Source organism: Malania oleifera, chromosome 5 (genome assembly GCF_029873635.1).
Source record: "Malania oleifera isolate guangnan ecotype guangnan chromosome 5, ASM2987363v1, whole genome shotgun sequence".
Taxonomy (NCBI): domain Eukaryota; kingdom Viridiplantae; phylum Streptophyta; class Magnoliopsida; order Santalales; family Ximeniaceae; genus Malania; species Malania oleifera.
The window spans coordinates 13,134,328-13,151,912 of NC_080421.1; the positions used below are offsets into that span (position 1 = coordinate 13,134,328).

Genomic DNA, 17,585 nt, shown 5'->3' on the forward strand with positions numbered 1-17,585 from the left:
GGAGCTTACTGAGAAAGGCAAGTGCTCTGTTTCTTGGTATCAGTGTAAAGGGATGCTACTTGTATAGGTGGGTAGACATCCCGATCTTCAGAAACCTTCACCTTTAAAAAATATATAAAGATGTGTATACTAGCGGCGAGGTAATTATTCATGTAAGGGCTTACTGAGTAAGGTGAGTACGCTGGTAGGTATCTTTTAGGTACCAGAGCAGAGGAAAGCTACTTGTATGGACGGGTAATCTTCTTCATCCTTGGGGACTTATGCTTGTATAAAAATTATGTACTTGTGCATATTGGATGTGTGTATGATATCAGATATTGGTGATGTTATTAATGATGTGTTTTCTCAGCTGTTATTGATATTATATGAGAAACAGTTTAAATATATATAAATATATATATATATATATATATATATATATATATATATAATAAAACTCATTTTCTACGCACTGTTATAATTTACTTCCACCCATACTCAGAAGTGTCTCACCCTAGTGGATTAATAACTTTTCAGGTTCTTTTGGAGATCGGGCTTGAAGGCTTGGGCTGGGACTATTTTTTATAGTTTTCTTTTTTGGGTATTGTGAGATACTGGTAAATATACAGATATATTTGTACGAGATTATGTTTTTAATGCTGGTTGTAGATACAGAGATCTGGATGTTGTAGTGTTAAATTTTGGGATGTGATATAGAACTATGGTATTTATTTGAGGTTATTTATTTATATTCTGTTGCGTGTATGTTAATTACGGTATCAGAGATACGGATTGAACAGTGTGGCACTTGGGTCCCACATGGAGGGCTCGGGGCATCGCACCGGGCCCCACCGGGTTCGAGGCGCTCCACCTAGTGCAAGACATTACATGATTCAACTACTTTAATTTTTTTATAATACAATCCAAAAGATAAAGTTGACAGTTCTTCTAAAATTTGTTTCTTCCCATAAACAATAAAAATAATAAAAATACATTATTATAATTGACCATGGTAATAAAAAATATGATAGTTTATTCATTTAAATCTAAATTTTGATTACTTTATATCTTAAAATATTACATCACTATTTTCTTTTTTATTTGTATCAGCAAAATTTATTTATACTTCTTTACTATTTTCCTTTTTATTTATTGAGGCTTGGTATAGATCTACCAAGTGCCCAGGCATACGACATGTATGCAGATGGGGATCAACATGTCTTTTTCCTTTCTTTTACAGACGCTGTGACACATGGACGGCCTCCCGATGTCCACTCATTTGCTGACATGGTGACACGTGGACGACCTCTGGATGTCCACTTTAATTCATAACTATTTTTCAGGAATCCATGAATTGATGTGCAGAGTTCTCTATCAAAAACTTCCCATCTTCAAAAAGTTTGAACACAAAAGTTGTGGGAAATTTTGTTAGCTTTCTTTTGATATCAAGATTGCCCTATTTGGAGTTCTCTAATAAAAGTTATGTCCCAAATATTGAAAGGTGTTCGTGGTTGAAATTGTCCATCCATCAGTAGCTCGCAGGTTTTCTGGAGAGTCTTGACCAGGGCGCGACTAGGACACCATAAGGTGTGACCAGGTCTCCTGCACACTGAAGAATTCCAAAGAACTTCAACTATAAGTGTTACTAGGAGCCTTAGGGGTGCGACCTAGTCAAAAATACTGTCATCTGAGCACTAAAATAAGCAAGTTCGAGGCCCATGTGGACCTTACAAGCTATTGTGGACCCCATATGAATTAAGCTTCCTTTTGACTTCTATTTAATGTGTAATATTGTAAGACAACTTGCTTGCAAGCTTGTGTTTGTTCCTAGTAAGTTGTTCTTGGTAAGTTGTGTTGAAGTCTTTAATATGTCTAGTAAGTTGTTATAGTTATTAGCTTGTCTCCCATGCTTGTATGGGGAGTGTTAGCCAATTAAATTCTTGTCCCCCATGTAGCTTAGCTAGCATGGGCCCCCTTTCCCCTTGCTAAGTCTATATATGTCTTGTATCATTCTAAAAATGCAGCTAAGTTTGAATATTGATATTGAAAGGATTTTCCTTTGTTGAAACTTGTTATAACTTTGTCGAATTTTTGTGATTGTGCAGTGAGAGGCTACATCGTTCTCTCCGGAGATCAGATGGTGAAAGACCACTACCCTATCTAGCAACTCCATCTCCATATCCTCCCTTTGTAATGACCCAAAGAATAATAATATTTAAATAATAAAGAGAAAGAGAAATGGGAAATAGAAATAGAAGGAGGCAGCAGGCTAGTGTTCGTCGACGACGTGGCACTATGAGCTCGTCGACGAAGGTGCATTTCGTTGATGAGAAAATACAGAGAGATGTTTTGGTTGATTCTAAATTTCATCGACGAAGGTGAGAGTTCGTCGATGAATTGCCTCTTGACCTCGTCGACGAGATGACGTGGCTCGTCGATGAAGCCCATATTATAAATAGTCCAAACCTCGGATTTTACGTAGAAAATTGGCAGAAAATCTCTCTCTCTCCTCCCTACGGTTTCTCTCTCCTCTCTCTTCGATTTCGGTTCCTTCATTCACCAGATCGATGATCTGAGGCCACCACGACGCTCCTAGGAAATTTTTTTCCAAATCTACCGAAATGAATCGTTGGTGGGGCATAATTGAAATTCGTCCCTAGTTTTAGGTAAAGCTTTTTAACCCAAATTTGGTCTTACCGTAGTTATAGGAAATGTTATTCACGAGAAAATACTGAAGTTTAGTTATGAAAATTGTTGAATTCAGGGTGTTGAGCGAGGAACCCTATGGGTGCAGGACGAGCACATTTTAGGGGGGTTTCTTTTCAGTGTCGGGTAAGGGAATAAACTAAAGCAGCTATTTTCCATGCAAATTATCATTATTTATCAGCAGATTAATTTTTAGGAAAATATGTATTATATTTGTATATTGTTGAGAAAATGCATGTTTGGGAAAATACTGTTGTTATACATGAAATACGATTTTAGAATGAAATGTATGATTTTATTCAGCATTGTGTGGCATGAATATTAGTTTACATGATAAATATTATGTTATGGTAATTTTATGAATGAAGTATGATTTTCAAAATACATGATAAATGGATTATTTATTTAGAATGATATGTATGGAATGTTCGGCGCAAGGCCATGATTGATAGCCGGCGCGAGGCCATGTATATGTATGATTTTGGCGCAAGGCCACAGATATGAAAGTAAACGGCGCAAGGTCATATGTATTTACATTATTACAGAAAATGCTATCAATCTATTTACGTTAAACTGTATATTATCATGTATTGTGTATTATGTATTATCAGAACCCGTATGATAGTTCAATTCAGTTATAGGAGCACGGTACCGTAGCTATACAGATTAGATTACTATGTTCAGATTTGTGCTAACCGCCCCACGAGGGGGTGGGAGATGGATAGTCGATGTGGCTTTCAGTGTAGAGTTGTAGACGTCCACCTGGCAGTCCGAACCAAGGCGTGGCGGGTCCATCGAACTTACTGACATTTTTGACTCGGCAGTGGTCGGCCAGCCATTGTTGGGTCCCGCCTTCAGGCTGCACAACTCGTCATGGGGGGTAATACATGACATCAGTTAGTTATACATCTTGGGCAAATTTTCAGTATTATCAACTATATCAGACATTTTATGAACTGTATGATTTATTAGAAAATACGAAAGTATATGGTTATTCAGTATGTTATGATGAATGTTTTCAGGTATATGAAATGTATTGTATATATATATAATTGCATCAAATATTCATATCGACACACAGCTGTATTTAGTTTATTTTCCCTTACTGAGAAGTGTCTCACCCCCGAACTTAAATAATTTTTAGGAAACCCAGAAAGACTGGCGGATCGAGGCCGCTGTTGAGTCTGTTAAGTTACCCCGCTAGGAGGGTAAGTTTGAACTAGGATAAGGAGATTCTGATGTGGGATCCTAGTAATATTTTTGTATTTTTGGGAGATTGTATATAAATACAATGTTTTAGAATATAGTTGACTCTAGTATTATATATTTTGTGGTTATGAGAATGATGATTTACATTTACTGCTGCCTAGGTTTTCGCTGTGTATGACAGGTGTCCCTGTTACCCACGAGTTCGGGTTTACTATTTTATTTATTATGTTTTATTATATAATAAGTTAAGCAGGTCGTTACACCCTCCCTCACTCTCACGACCACCACTAAAGTTACATCCACATGGCCAGCACTTTCATATCACCACACGACCACCATAAATCCTTTGCATTGCTCACTACAAAAAATCAGGGTATTAGTGAAGGATCAAATCCGTCATTAATACTTATAAATTCGTCACTAATACTATTAATGACGAATTTATAAGTATTAGTGACGGTTTTAAATTAGTTGTTATATCTGCCGTTACTACTAACTATTAGTGATGAATTTAAAATCCGTCACTAAAACCCTAATACTGTCACTATAAATTCTATATCGGCTTTACTCAAATTCGTTACTTATAGTAGGGTATTAGTGACGAATTATAAATTCGTTACTAATAGTACAATGTTAGTGAAGGATAAAAATTTGTCACTAATAATGCAATATTAGTGAAGGATTTAAATTCGTCACTAATAACCTACTATTAGTGACGAATTTGAAAACTGTCACTAATACTCTACTATTAGTAACGATTTTGAATCCTTCACTAATAGTTCACTATTAGTAACGATTTTTTAATTTGTCACTAATACCCTACTATTAGTGACGAATTTGAATCCTTCACTAATAATTAAAAAATTTTAAAAAAATTTAATACTAATTTTTTTTATCATCAATTCCTGTAAAAATCTGTAATTATATTTTCGCATACATAACTTGAAACCATAATTACTACAAAATTCATAAATTATTCAAAATTTTGAATTCAAATACAAATTTAATTAAAATAAAGAAATAACATCTGTTCAAATAACAAAAAAAATTCAAAAAATTCAAAATACAAATACAGATACATTTACAAATTCAAATTAAAATACATAAATTCCATTTGTTCAAATAACAATAAAAATTACAAAGAAATAATCAAAAGTTGCATTCGACGACTGTAGTGCATGCATGACATCATGCTAATGTTATGACAACCGCGAACCCTACAAATTAAGAATCATAAAAAAAAAAATTAGTATACAAATGGAGAGCTAGCGCTCAGTATAATCAGGAAGAAAAATATAGAGTGTGTCGTACAATAATTTTCAACTCTAAACGAATAACTGAAATGAATGTGAATAATGTACGTATGAATATATACAGTTGCATGCATCAAACCACGCACGTAAACACTTTAACTTGTTCTCAAAACATAATATCCATGGTGGTGGGTACATGATAATGCTTATCCATAATTAAAAGCAAATGATATGCAGTGTATGTTAATAGATGCAAATTTAGGGTTTAATGAAATGACTTTTCGTTTAACACTTGTCCTTTCAAAAATATTTTAAAATTCATTTTATCATAATTATCTTAGTACATGGTTTTTTTTTAAAAAAATTGTAACAAATTTTAGGCAGCATGCCGTTTGTAAATTGGACATTTTTCCAAAAAACATGTACCTGAAACATGGTTGTTTTCAATAAATAAAACATTTCAAGCATGCAACAACCTAAATCCACTACTAGCATGCAATTCACAATATACTGCATCAACCATGCGGTTGGGGTTCAACACAAGCATGTATTCTAGTAATTCAACATACAACTCATATAATATAATACCATCCATCAAGAAAATATTACCAAGAAAAAGTTAAAACACAATTCAACTAACCTTGAACCTTATCAACAAAGTCGTATCATCTTCTAGGCATAAATCACCCTAGCCTCTAATTCCACAAATCGCTTCTTCCAAGCCTCAACCCTTGCCTATGCTCTAGCCTTCGTGAGAACTCCGAATCGTTCAGCTTATTCTTCACATAAGCAACAACCTCCTTCTCACCTTCACGAGTTACTTCTTCGACGAACTCTTCGCGTTCGTCGACGAGGACCTACTGTGACCCCTTTATAATTTCCTTTTTCTCCTCCTTTTATTATTTAAATACTATAATTCTTCGGGTGATAGATGAAGAAATGCAGTCTCTTCATCAGAATTAGACTTGGGAGCTAGCCTAGCTACCCAAGGGTAAGAAAGCAATTGGTTGCAAATGGGTTTATGTAAAGAAAGAAGAATTTCCAGATGCACATTAAATCAAAAGTTTGAGATGAAAGATCTTGGCAAAACAAAGAAGATACTTGGCATGGAGATTCGCAAAGACAAAATGAGAGGAAGAGTTAGTTTGTCTCAGAAACAGTATTTGAAGAAGGTAGTACAGAGTTTTGGCATGTCTGAGTAGTCAAAACCAGAAAGCACTCCTCTTGCTCCTCATTTCAAACTTAGTGCATCTTTATCTCCTAAATTAGATGAGGAACGTAAGTATATGTCACAGGTTCCTTATGCAAGTGCTGTTGGTAGTCTGATGTATGCAATGGTTTTACTAGACCTGATATTTCACAAGTTGTTAGTATGGTGAGTAGGTATATGCATGATGTCACGCCCCAAACCCGTAGGTGGGCCCCAGGTGTGAGTTTAGTAACCTAACTTGTCTCTGTATCAATTAAAATATACATGATACAACACAAAAGAGGGTTCGACCCTATGGGGTGAACAGATGCTTCATATACATACACATAAACATCCATACTCATCTAAAATATGCAGTAGAATACGGTCTTTCCATACATATACAATATCATACCAGAGTCTATACAAACTAGGATATACATTCCCATAATACCAAACGTACCCCAGGTGTCTACAAAACCATCCCGACAACCTGGGTACCAAAACTCGTACCTAATAAGTACTAGTAGTAGCTAATGACACCCCCACCTCCAGATGCAAGGATGTTAAATACGGCTACCAAAAGGACCTGAAAAACATTGTACGTACATTCGGGGTGAGACACCTCTCAGTAAGGAAGAAAGCAGGTTATATCAATGTGTGGCATACCGGTATTATTTTACATACTTCATAACACTATACAATATGATACAGTTCAAAACATTTACATACAGTTTCATACATATCCATACATTTCCATATAATTCCAGTATTTTCACAAAACCATTCTAGTACATGTGATACCCAAAACATACGGTCAGTGTCGTCACACTAATTTGCAACTACACAAGGTCACCTCGTCTCATAGCGGTTACATTGCTACATTACCAACTACGCTGCGACGACTCAGGCCCATAGTGATTACATTGCTCCATACGCAACTACACAAGGTCATCTAGTCTCATAGCGATTACATTGCCACACACGCAACTACGCTACGACGACTCAGGCCCACAATGATTACATTGCCACATACGCAACTACACAAGGTCACCTAGTCTCACAATGATTACATTGCTACATACGCAACTACGATGCGACAACTCAAGCCCACAGTGATTACATTGCTGCAAACGGTGCAGAACACACCCTTCGGTGACCAGCCGGAACATACTAGTGATATTTCACACCCTGGATATAGAGCCGGCCACTCTCGCCTATTGTAGTTAACCGATACATGGCTATTTTACAAATCCCTGGAATCATTTTGGAACTCACGTCCCTTATACATTTCAGCGTACGGTAATTAGCCATCACATAGCCATTTTACAAATACCTAGAACAAATACATACAACCATACATACCACACTTATTTGGTTTACGGCAAATCATATCGTTTACAAATTCAAGTATACAGTTTATGCAAATATGGATTACGGTCACCTCAATAATACAGTTTCAATGTAACTAACAGTTTTCCAAACCAAGTAGAGATGATACCCGAAATCTCCAATTTTCCTAAAAACTGTAACCCAAAAGTCCTACATTTTTACCCGATAGATTTTCCCAAATAAGTTACCAAAACATACATACAATCGTAGCCTACTATTGGAAGTCCCAACCCGGAGTATATAGTCTAGAGGGGGGGTGAATAGACTCTTTTCATGGAATACGTATTTTTCTACAAAATAAAAAACTCTTGGCAAGATACAAGAAATTATATCGTAATATAAATATAAATCATGCACAAGATATAAAATAAAGAGTGTAAGGGAGAGAAAGAACAACACCAGTATTTTTACGTGGTTCGGCACCAAGCCTACGTCCACGCCTTAGCACCAAGCCAAGGATTCCACAATACACTAAAGATACTTTTTCACCGGCAGAGAAGCCTTACAACTCGAAAACAAATCCCTACACTCGGGAACAAACCCCTACCGCGCTCAGCAAGAGCCTTCGCTTTGGTTCACAAAGAACCTTACAAGAGATTGGAAATACAATTTAATGCTCCTTAAATGAGCCAATATGAAACACAACCAAATCCTCACTCTATTCTCTCAAGGAATGAATCTTACAAGATAAGTGAGCAAGAGAGGATTGAGCACTTGTGAAGAATAACTAAAATGCAAAGTGCAAAGTGTTTGAATTTTGGATAAAATGATATTTTTCACAAATATGATAAACAATGCTCAAAACCATGTTAATACAAGTCTAATAGCTTGTATTTATAGCCCAAGAGCCAAAGGAGCCATTAACTAGCCGTTGGGGGGAAGAAAAACTATTTTATTTGGTAAACTAGCTGTTTTTCGCTTGTTGGAGCGGTTCTGCCCATTGAATTCGTTGACTAAGTCCTGCACTCGTCGACTAACCATACACTACACTCTTCAACGAATCCCCTGTATTCGTCAATGAGATCCCTGAATCAGAAAAAGTGATCAACATGAAAGTTGTGGAATTTTGTCTTAGCTTTCTAGGGACACCAAGATCGTCCCATTTGGAATTTTTTAGAAAAAGTTAAGCTCAAAATACCAAAAGATGTTTAGGACTCAAGGTTACACTACGATAGTGACGATTGCTTTGTTTTTTCTTGTCAAAAAGCATTTTAATGACTTCAAACATTCTTGGACAAAAGTATATGAAATATATTGAGTCTAATGAAGATTAAAACTTGTCCAAGTGAGTTTCCCTATAAATATAAGATATTTTGTTTTATGAAAACATATTTGAAAACTTGTTTCGATATCTTATATGCTTAGTATGTCCTTTATTAAAAATATGCTTGACTTTTGGGACTTTAGGACGTAGAGCTAGTTTTGTAAAACCAGGACCAAGTTTTGAAAATGTTTATAACTCATATATTACTTAACACTTGTCCCATTTTGAAAACTTAATTGAGTATAGGATTATTTTGACAAACTCTTTATTTTTACTTTGAAAACTATGAATTGTGAGTTTGTTATTTTTGTGCAAATCCTATATGCTCATGTATCCTAGTATGCTTATGCAATGGCTCAAATCTTACTCAGAAATCATGCAAGACACCCACCACAAGATTTACAATACGCACTCACTGACACAACCCTTATTACAATTAATTTATACACAATAAAAACTTCGGGATGTGCTTTAGTGCTTCTAAGTATGTGTCCTTCTGATTTTTCTATTTGATGTCTACTCGGCCCGATCTTTGCTTCTGATTTGGTACCTCCTGTACTAGATAAGATCTGCAAGGAAGTAAAATACTAGAAACAACAAATAGGTTAATATCATCAAAACATATAAACCAAGATAGTGTAACTGATAGGGCTAACACTTACAAGCTTATCGATCCTGATTTCAAAAATAAACTGATATAAATAGAATCCCCTTACCTTAACCTGAATTTCAACTACGAACTTTACGGTCCCCAAAACTATGAACCGAGACTCCAAAAACTATAAACCACAGTACATTACATACTTACAATTTGTACTACTACACATATACTGAATCAGAAATGAAAATCGAGCCTTACCTCGATTTTAGCCCGAAACCCAAAAACACTCAAAACGGAATTCTGATCCGCTAGAAACGTAAAGAATCCTTCACTGATCCTTGCAGTAACTTTGGATTCCCAATTCCATCAACGATCGGCTAAGGAATCTAGAGGGAGAGAGAGAGAGTTTAGGGAAACTTAGTCCCAAAGCAACCAAAAATATCCTTTATAGGACCTTTGACCCGGCCCAACTCATCGATGAAATGGGGTTCTCATCGATGAATCCTTCACTGCCTTCGTAGACGAATTGGTGGCCTCGTCGATGAATCTGGGATCTTCAGTTTTTCCGAGACTACTCGGCTTCTCCTCGTCGACGAGTCTCTGAATTTCGTCGATGAGAAATGCATGGCCTTCGTCGACGAACTCTGGCTTCATCGATGAAGCCTATTCAAATACCACTTTGCCCCTCTCTTATTTATTTAACCCATTTATCACGGTTCAGGTTCTTACACATGATCCGGGTAAAAAACATTGGCAAGCTGTGAAATGGATTTTGAGATATATTATGAATACGATTGATATTGGTATAGTATTTGAGAAAAATAATACTATTGATCAACGTGTTGTTGGATATGTGGATTTTGATTTTGCAGGTGATTTGGAGAAACTTCGATCAACTACTGGATATGTTTTTACGTTTGCTAATGGTTCAGTGAGTTAGAGGTCTACCTTACAGTCTACCATTGCCTTGTCGACAACAGAAGCAGAGTACATGACCGTTTTAGATGCTATTAAGGAAGCTATTTGGTTGCACGGTTTACTTGAAAATTTAGGAGTTGTTCAACAGTACATTGTTGTATTTTGTGTAGCCAGAGTGCTATTCATTTGGCAAAGAACCAAGTCTATCATGTACGAACGAAGCACATCGACGTTCAGTTTTATTTTATGCGAGATATTATTGATGGAGGCAAGATACTTCTTCAGAAGATTGCTACAACTGAAAATCCTGCAGATATGTTGACCAAGATTGTGACAACAATTAAGTTCAAACATTGTTTGGACTTGATCAATATCTTGTAAGTCTGAATATTTTTTGAAGGCACCGATGATGTGGAACTCCAGAAAATGTTGGTGACTGAAAAATTTGTTGAATTTATCGTCAAGGTGGAGATTTGTTGTTTTTTATCCTACATTGGTAGAATAGTTCCATATTAGTATAAAAAGTTGTTTTGAATTTTTTCTATTATTTGTCCCACATTGGAGAGAAGTGTTTTTTGGACTTGAAGTTAAAGTTATATAAAGAGCTCAACTCTTTATTTGTAAAACATACCTCAAAGTTATACTTTATCAATAAGTAGTGGATTGATCGTCGGCGCCCAAGGACGTAGGTAATTCTATATCGAACCGCATTAATTTCTTGTCTTATTCTTTTTACTATTTTATTATTAGTTTTTGCATTACTTTAGTTTCTTATATATTCAATAGTAATAGTTGTAGTATTGGTGTTTGACACAGGTGGGGTGTCCAACACAACAATACTTGCATAAGGAGAGTAAGAGTTAAAAATCTAGAAATTAATGAAAAAAATAAATTTTGATAAAAATAGAAAATAAGTACATTTTTTAAATTTTAAAATCTATGAGGCCCCTATTATCTTCTGAAAAGTAAAAAAGTTGCTACCATGTCTGTTAAAATTAGCAACTTTGGGAGATTGACCATCTACAAATAATAATTCTATTTAAATTTTGATTTCAATATGGTCACAAATTCATTCCTATATTAATTCAATTTACAAGACATAGGACATGCATTCATATATAAAACAAAAATTATAATCAATTTTCTCGAATAAAATGACAAGATGAGTGTTTTATTAAAAAAAGATTCACAATTTTAATATTCAACTTGTCACAAAATAAAGAGATCATAATCTTTTATCTTGAGCTCTAATTAAGACAAGGCTTCCAAACACATGCTATCCTAAGAGTAGTCAAAAGTTATTCAATCATGTCATAACCTAACAGACTATTGAGATCATAATCTTTTATCTTGAATGGATCGACATTCTCTTTTAAACCCTGAACTTATAATTAATATAAGCTCTTATTTGGAAAAAAAATTAACGAACAAAACATGCTGGAGCCCCCTCAAGGGCTTTGATTGTGTTCAACAAGATGTTAGAATTTCTAAAATGTCGTTTATATATTTCACTATTAAGTTCCACCTTTACAAATAATATGTAAATTTGACAATCTTATAATTTTACAATCAATTATTAAAATATATTTTAATAAGTTATAAATCACATTTAAGAAAATTAACAATGAGCATGCGTTCGTGTTTTTTTATATTTTTTTGTTTATTTATTTTGGAACAACAATTACAATGAAAATAATTAGTAGTTAAAGATATTTAAATTTCTTTAAAAAAGCAATTATAATTAATTATAAAGGTATTTTAGGATATTTATTGATAGTTACCGAAATATTTTGGATAGATATATGAAATTCAGTGAGGAATTTTTTTAATATTTAAATCATTGATTATTAGTTTTTAAAACAAGAAAAATTACTTATGTAAGGTAAATTTGTCATTTGTAAAAAACACATCAAAAAAAATTTCCCTTGAGAGTTTATATAATCAATATTGTGAAAATTATAAATTATATTTTAATAATTTTAATATGATTTGTATGCTTTAGTTAAATTAACAAAATATTATTCAATTAAAATAATTTGTATTTATTTGTAATTTCTTATTATTGCATTTTTTTATGCATAGACGAGGGCATGAGAGTATCATAATTTTTTCAAAAAAAAGATAAATTCAAAATTTTACTATTTATTACATTCATAAATAATTAATTTTTAATTAATTATAAATAACATTTATTTACGCACTATTTATTGTAAAAATATTTATTAAGTAATAAGTAAATAAGTATTTATTTTAAGTGTTCTGTGCTAAATATTTATTTAAAATTATTTTTCAAAACAACTCATTCGGATTTTGTTATCGACAAAACTTTCGAAACGATTCCGTCTATTCCTGCGCCGACTCATAGACGGAAAAACCGCCGCTCTCCTCTCCTCATCTGGATGCTAAATACCATAGCGTAAATGCGTCTCTGTAGATCGCGAAAAAACCCTAGCCACCGTCTTCCTTCATCGCCTGATAATTCTTTCAGTCCCAGCTCTCCAACTTGTTGACGTTGAGACCGAAGGTAGTGGCGATGTCGTACGATGACGTGGAGATCGAAGACATGGAGTGGAACGAGGAGCTCAAAGCCTACACGTACCCGTGCCCGTGCGGCGACCTCTTCCAGATCACGAAGGAGGAGCTGGCCCTCGGCGAAGAGATCGCTCGGTGCCCTAGTTGCTCTCTCTACATCACAGTCATCTACAATCTCGAAGATTTCAAGCGAGAGAACTTTCTGGACCCTTCAAAGCAACAGCCGATTGTTGTTTCCTGAAATGTCAGGTTCTTGTAAATTTCATTATAAATTTTCGTGCTCTTTCTTTTATTTGTGTTTGTCGTTGGCCTTTTGTAATTAGTAGTCTGTTGATTCTAATGGCGTGTGTAATCAGGAAATTGTGTGATTGCCTTGTGATGCTTTTTATTGTTTCAAGTTTGCCGTACGAATGTTTATTTAACACTTGAATGATTGTTACGCTATCTGTTTTGAAGTGGTTCTGTCAGATTATTGTATTTTCTTTTTACTGATAAGAGGATGGGAAATTGAGATGAATGGGAAAAGGAAACGTGAGAGGAGACGGAGAACTTTTGTGTGAATATAATCAGCGGACAAAACTAAGATATTGGCATATTTGCCTCGTGATTCTACACCAAATAGTTGCCAAATAGAATTTTGTTGTCATTGATGTGAATCCATGTATTTCAGAATGTCATTTAGGTTGTATTAAGGATACATTCCATGTTTGTTGAGGTCCTGGAAGTGGAACGAGAACCTATGTAGTTATGTGTAAATTGAAGAAAACCAAATATATATATATATATATATAAAGTCAATCACGGAGCAAATTACATTCAAAATAAATAAGGCAACAGCAGAACCCCATATTTAACATGCACAATCTCCCCTCAATCTGGAAACAAAAATACTCCATTATGCAAATAATGGAGACACAAATATTATACTCTCTACTTTGCTCAAACTTGAGGTACAGACAAGTAAACAACTAGGAAAGTACAGGCTACTAGTAAGCACATCTCACCACAAACAATATGATCCCCACAACTTGGGGGATATCCAACTCGTGGCAAAGTCTCTGTGCTAATGCCAAAATAGTGAATAGTGGTAGACTCGCAAAGCTGCAAGCTTGAAAAAATTGTGTTCTTGGAGTAGCTAGCATGCTGCAAGCAGAACAACTGTTCCTTCCTCTGTTCTCTTCTGCACTCAAGTGTGGCGCGCTTAACTCGTTGTATGTTACAACTATTCTTTTTTTCCCATGTTAAATATTTATGGTCTGGCTGTGGGTTGGCTTCTCCAACAAGGAAACAAGCCATTAACCCCCTTGTCCAACAACTCTCTCTCTTTTTGGCTTGGATTGTGCGAGCTGAATCCCACAAAAAGAGTTTACAGCAGCATTTCTGAATTTAAAAACTTTATTCAAAATTTTGCATTGTAAATCCATGTGGGACTGGTGGAATACTAGATCTTCTGTAGTGGGTTTACAAATCGTTTGTTTTATCGTGAATCCATATGCTTGTGGTAAAGATCAAGCTAGTCCTGAAAATAAATACAGCAAGGTGCTTGTTTCTTCTTACTAACAAGGAAGCTATGATGCAGTTGCTGAATACCCGTTGACATATTATTTGTAAGGGAAGAGCTTATACCAATGCAATTTCATAGTATTGGAAGTTCTTTGCTTGGAACAACTGGGGATTATTTCATTTCAACAAGTTACGTACTTGCAGTTTGCTGGAGGGTGTTTTGGATAGGGGAGCAGCTTGATTCACAAAGCCCCCCCACCTATGTGGGTCTTGGGATGGGGCAGACCATGATGGGTATATATAATGCACAACCTTACTTTGCATTTTGGTAAGAGACCGCTTCCATGACTCGAACCCGAGACCTCTAAGTCAAAAGGCAACAACTCTACCACTACGCCAAGGCTCCCCTGCAAGGGGGTGTTTTGGATGGCTAGTGGAAATAACCTATTTAACTTATATAAAAAAAAATGGCACCCTTGGGCCACAAGGCTCTTTGCTTTGTGAGGGTAGGAGGATCGTCACAGTGTACACAGCCTTACCCTTACATTTTATGTAGAGATGCTATTTCTTTGGACTTGAACCTGTGACCAATCAGTCTTAAAGGAGCAACCTTGTCATTGATCCAAAGCCTGCCCTCAGAACAACTTATTTAACTTATGGCTACTTTTCTTGAACAACTCAAATAAGAAAAAGTAACTTATTTGAGTTTGAAAGTCACTTATCACTTTAGAAGTCATACCAAACACCACCCAATTTCAAACCTTGTCTTGTTCTGCATTTTCCTTTAGCCACACCCCAGTGGTGATGATGCTCATTCATGAGAAATCAAAAGTGAGAAACTAAAGGACTAATTAATCCTTTAGGACTATTTATTTTTCCATCAGTCAATTTGTTTCACCTTTTTTTTTGGTCTGTACGGAACAATGTATTAATAAATTTAGACAGCATTCTCATTGATACAATTAGCAATCCTAACATCAGCTTGTGAAAAGAGAAGTTTATCTTTATTGGAGTTTGGTATATGAATCTATCAGCTGCATCTTATATTTGGATTTTTGCACATTTCACCTAATATCGAAACAATTTTTGCCATGCAGATGGATGGACCAGAGACGTAATGTTGAAAATGGCATTTTCAGTGTAATTTTGGAAGAAATTTTCCAAGTAGAATCAGCATTATTTGCTGTAGCATTGTAGCAGTGGTTGCTGGGGATGAATGACAAGAGTTACAGATTTAGGATGCCATTTTTGTCACAATCATAAAGGTCTATATAAGTTGGAGGAAATTTTGTGTTATGTAATCCTCCAATATCATAAACCATAACCTCAAAGCATTACCTATTTGATTTTGGGTTTTTTCCATGAACTTTTTAGGACTGTGTTGGTATGGGTTTGACGATGAGATGCGCTGTTGGCTTAAGTCGAAAGCAATTTGTGTGTGTGAGAGAGGGAGAGAGAGATGGTGAGTTCGTCAAACATGCAGTTGTTCAATAGTGAACTAGCATTAGAATTTTAACAAACAAGGCTAAACAGTAAGATGTGACATACACTACTATGAACTTGTGACATGTTTGTTCAATATTTCTTTTGCGCGCTCGCACAATCACAGTTGCAGTTTGGACTTCTAGGGCGAAGAAAATCACGAGATTGCGATGGGGGTAAAAGTCTGGTTGCATGAATTTCCATCACTTTCTTTAATATGTAACCCTGGCTGGGTTAAATATGCATCCATCACTTTCTTTAATAATGAATTTTCTATTAAGCACATAGAAAAATGTGCTTGATTGAGAATATGTGTTTTTACTAATAATATTTAAATTGAATTATTACCGAGTTTCTAAGAAAATGTAAGGAGTTTTTAATTTTTTTTTTTATTTTTTGAGAATGTGATAGCATTTAGGGCTTTTTCAATACCAAGCTGATTCATAACGAGCCACACCCTTCTATTTACCCCTATCTACTCTATGTAGTGTAAATGTGGACGAAACTGCGCCATTCTTACCAAGGGAGAACTGAGTCTAGTAATTCATCATTTGCTGTGCTTTCTTATCATTGACCTTTCCACCAAAATTTGAATGTCTTGCGTGTATAGCTTTACCTGCTGGATAATCAAGAGAAGAGTCCACGTTATAAGTAGCTACTCATTTTTCAGTTCAGGCACTTTTCATTGGCCTCATCTTTCAAAACGATAGGGTCCTTTCCCTGCTGATGAACAGAATGAATAGTGAGTTTCAAATAGCTCCCTTGCGAATGAAAGATTCATGATATGTATAAGCATACAAAGGCAGACCTTTTTGGCAGGATCTTTCTTCGGTCCTCCTCTTCTTATCGTTATTACAGTTATGGATGGAAGTATCGGTAATTTTGGTAGGTCCTTACTAGGAAGAGCAAGGGCTAACTTACATTCAGGAGCAACATATAGGAATACTCTCTAATGATGCATATATAAAACATCCCACTAAAGCAAGTATGTAGATGTGTATTTGGGACTTGGGTCATTGGTGTGTATTTCTTGCTCATCTGTTTCCATTGCAGTGCTATTTTTTCTTGATATTTGTAGACACCCTATGTTATCTGGGGCTTATAAAAATAAAATTTGGGCAAAGTTTTTATTCCATAAAATGAGAAAATACTGGAAAAACTTTTGAATGCACGGAAAATGAATATTTACATTGAAAATAAAAAAAATGGAAAAGAAAAAAAGATATAAAAAGAAGTAGGCCAGCATCTTCAACTTCAAACCTGCAAAAGAAAATCCAATATGTGAAAAATGTGAAATAAATTTGATTGATTAAATTGGATGCTAATTGATCTAATCAGTATTAAATTGAATGAATCTCCAAGCCTATAAATAAAGGATTTCTGAGAATGAAAAGGTACAGACAAACACATAGATGGACACTGAAATTGAAACACAGAGTCAGAAGCTGAGACACAGACAGTGACTGAGAGTAAAGAAAATGGATTGTTCATTGAGAATTTTGAGAAATAATTCTGAGGGTTAAGAAGAGAGGTATGAAGATTTGAAGATTCCGAGAC

The 17,585-nt window shown here is 35.2% G+C and overlaps 1 protein-coding gene across 2 annotated transcripts; it reads left to right on the forward strand.

The window, feature by feature from the left end:
• The first annotated feature begins 12,840 nt into the window (after positions 1 to 12,840).
• LOC131155600 (uncharacterized) lies at positions 12,841 to 15,904 on the forward strand. 2 transcript variants are annotated; one of them, XM_058108844.1, is made up of 2 exons: positions 12,841 to 13,292; positions 15,644 to 15,904. In XM_058108844.1, the coding sequence occupies exon 1, from the start codon at positions 13,045 to 13,047 to the stop codon at positions 13,282 to 13,284; it is 240 nt and encodes a 79-aa protein (XP_057964827.1). In that variant the 5' UTR covers positions 12,841 to 13,044; the 3' UTR covers positions 13,285 to 13,292; positions 15,644 to 15,904. The 2 variants fall into 2 exon arrangements, with proteins under 2 accessions (XP_057964827.1, XP_057964826.1); XM_058108843.1 differs by having other exon boundaries at positions 12,841 to 13,287.
• The last annotated feature ends 1,681 nt before the right edge of the window (positions 15,905 to 17,585 follow it).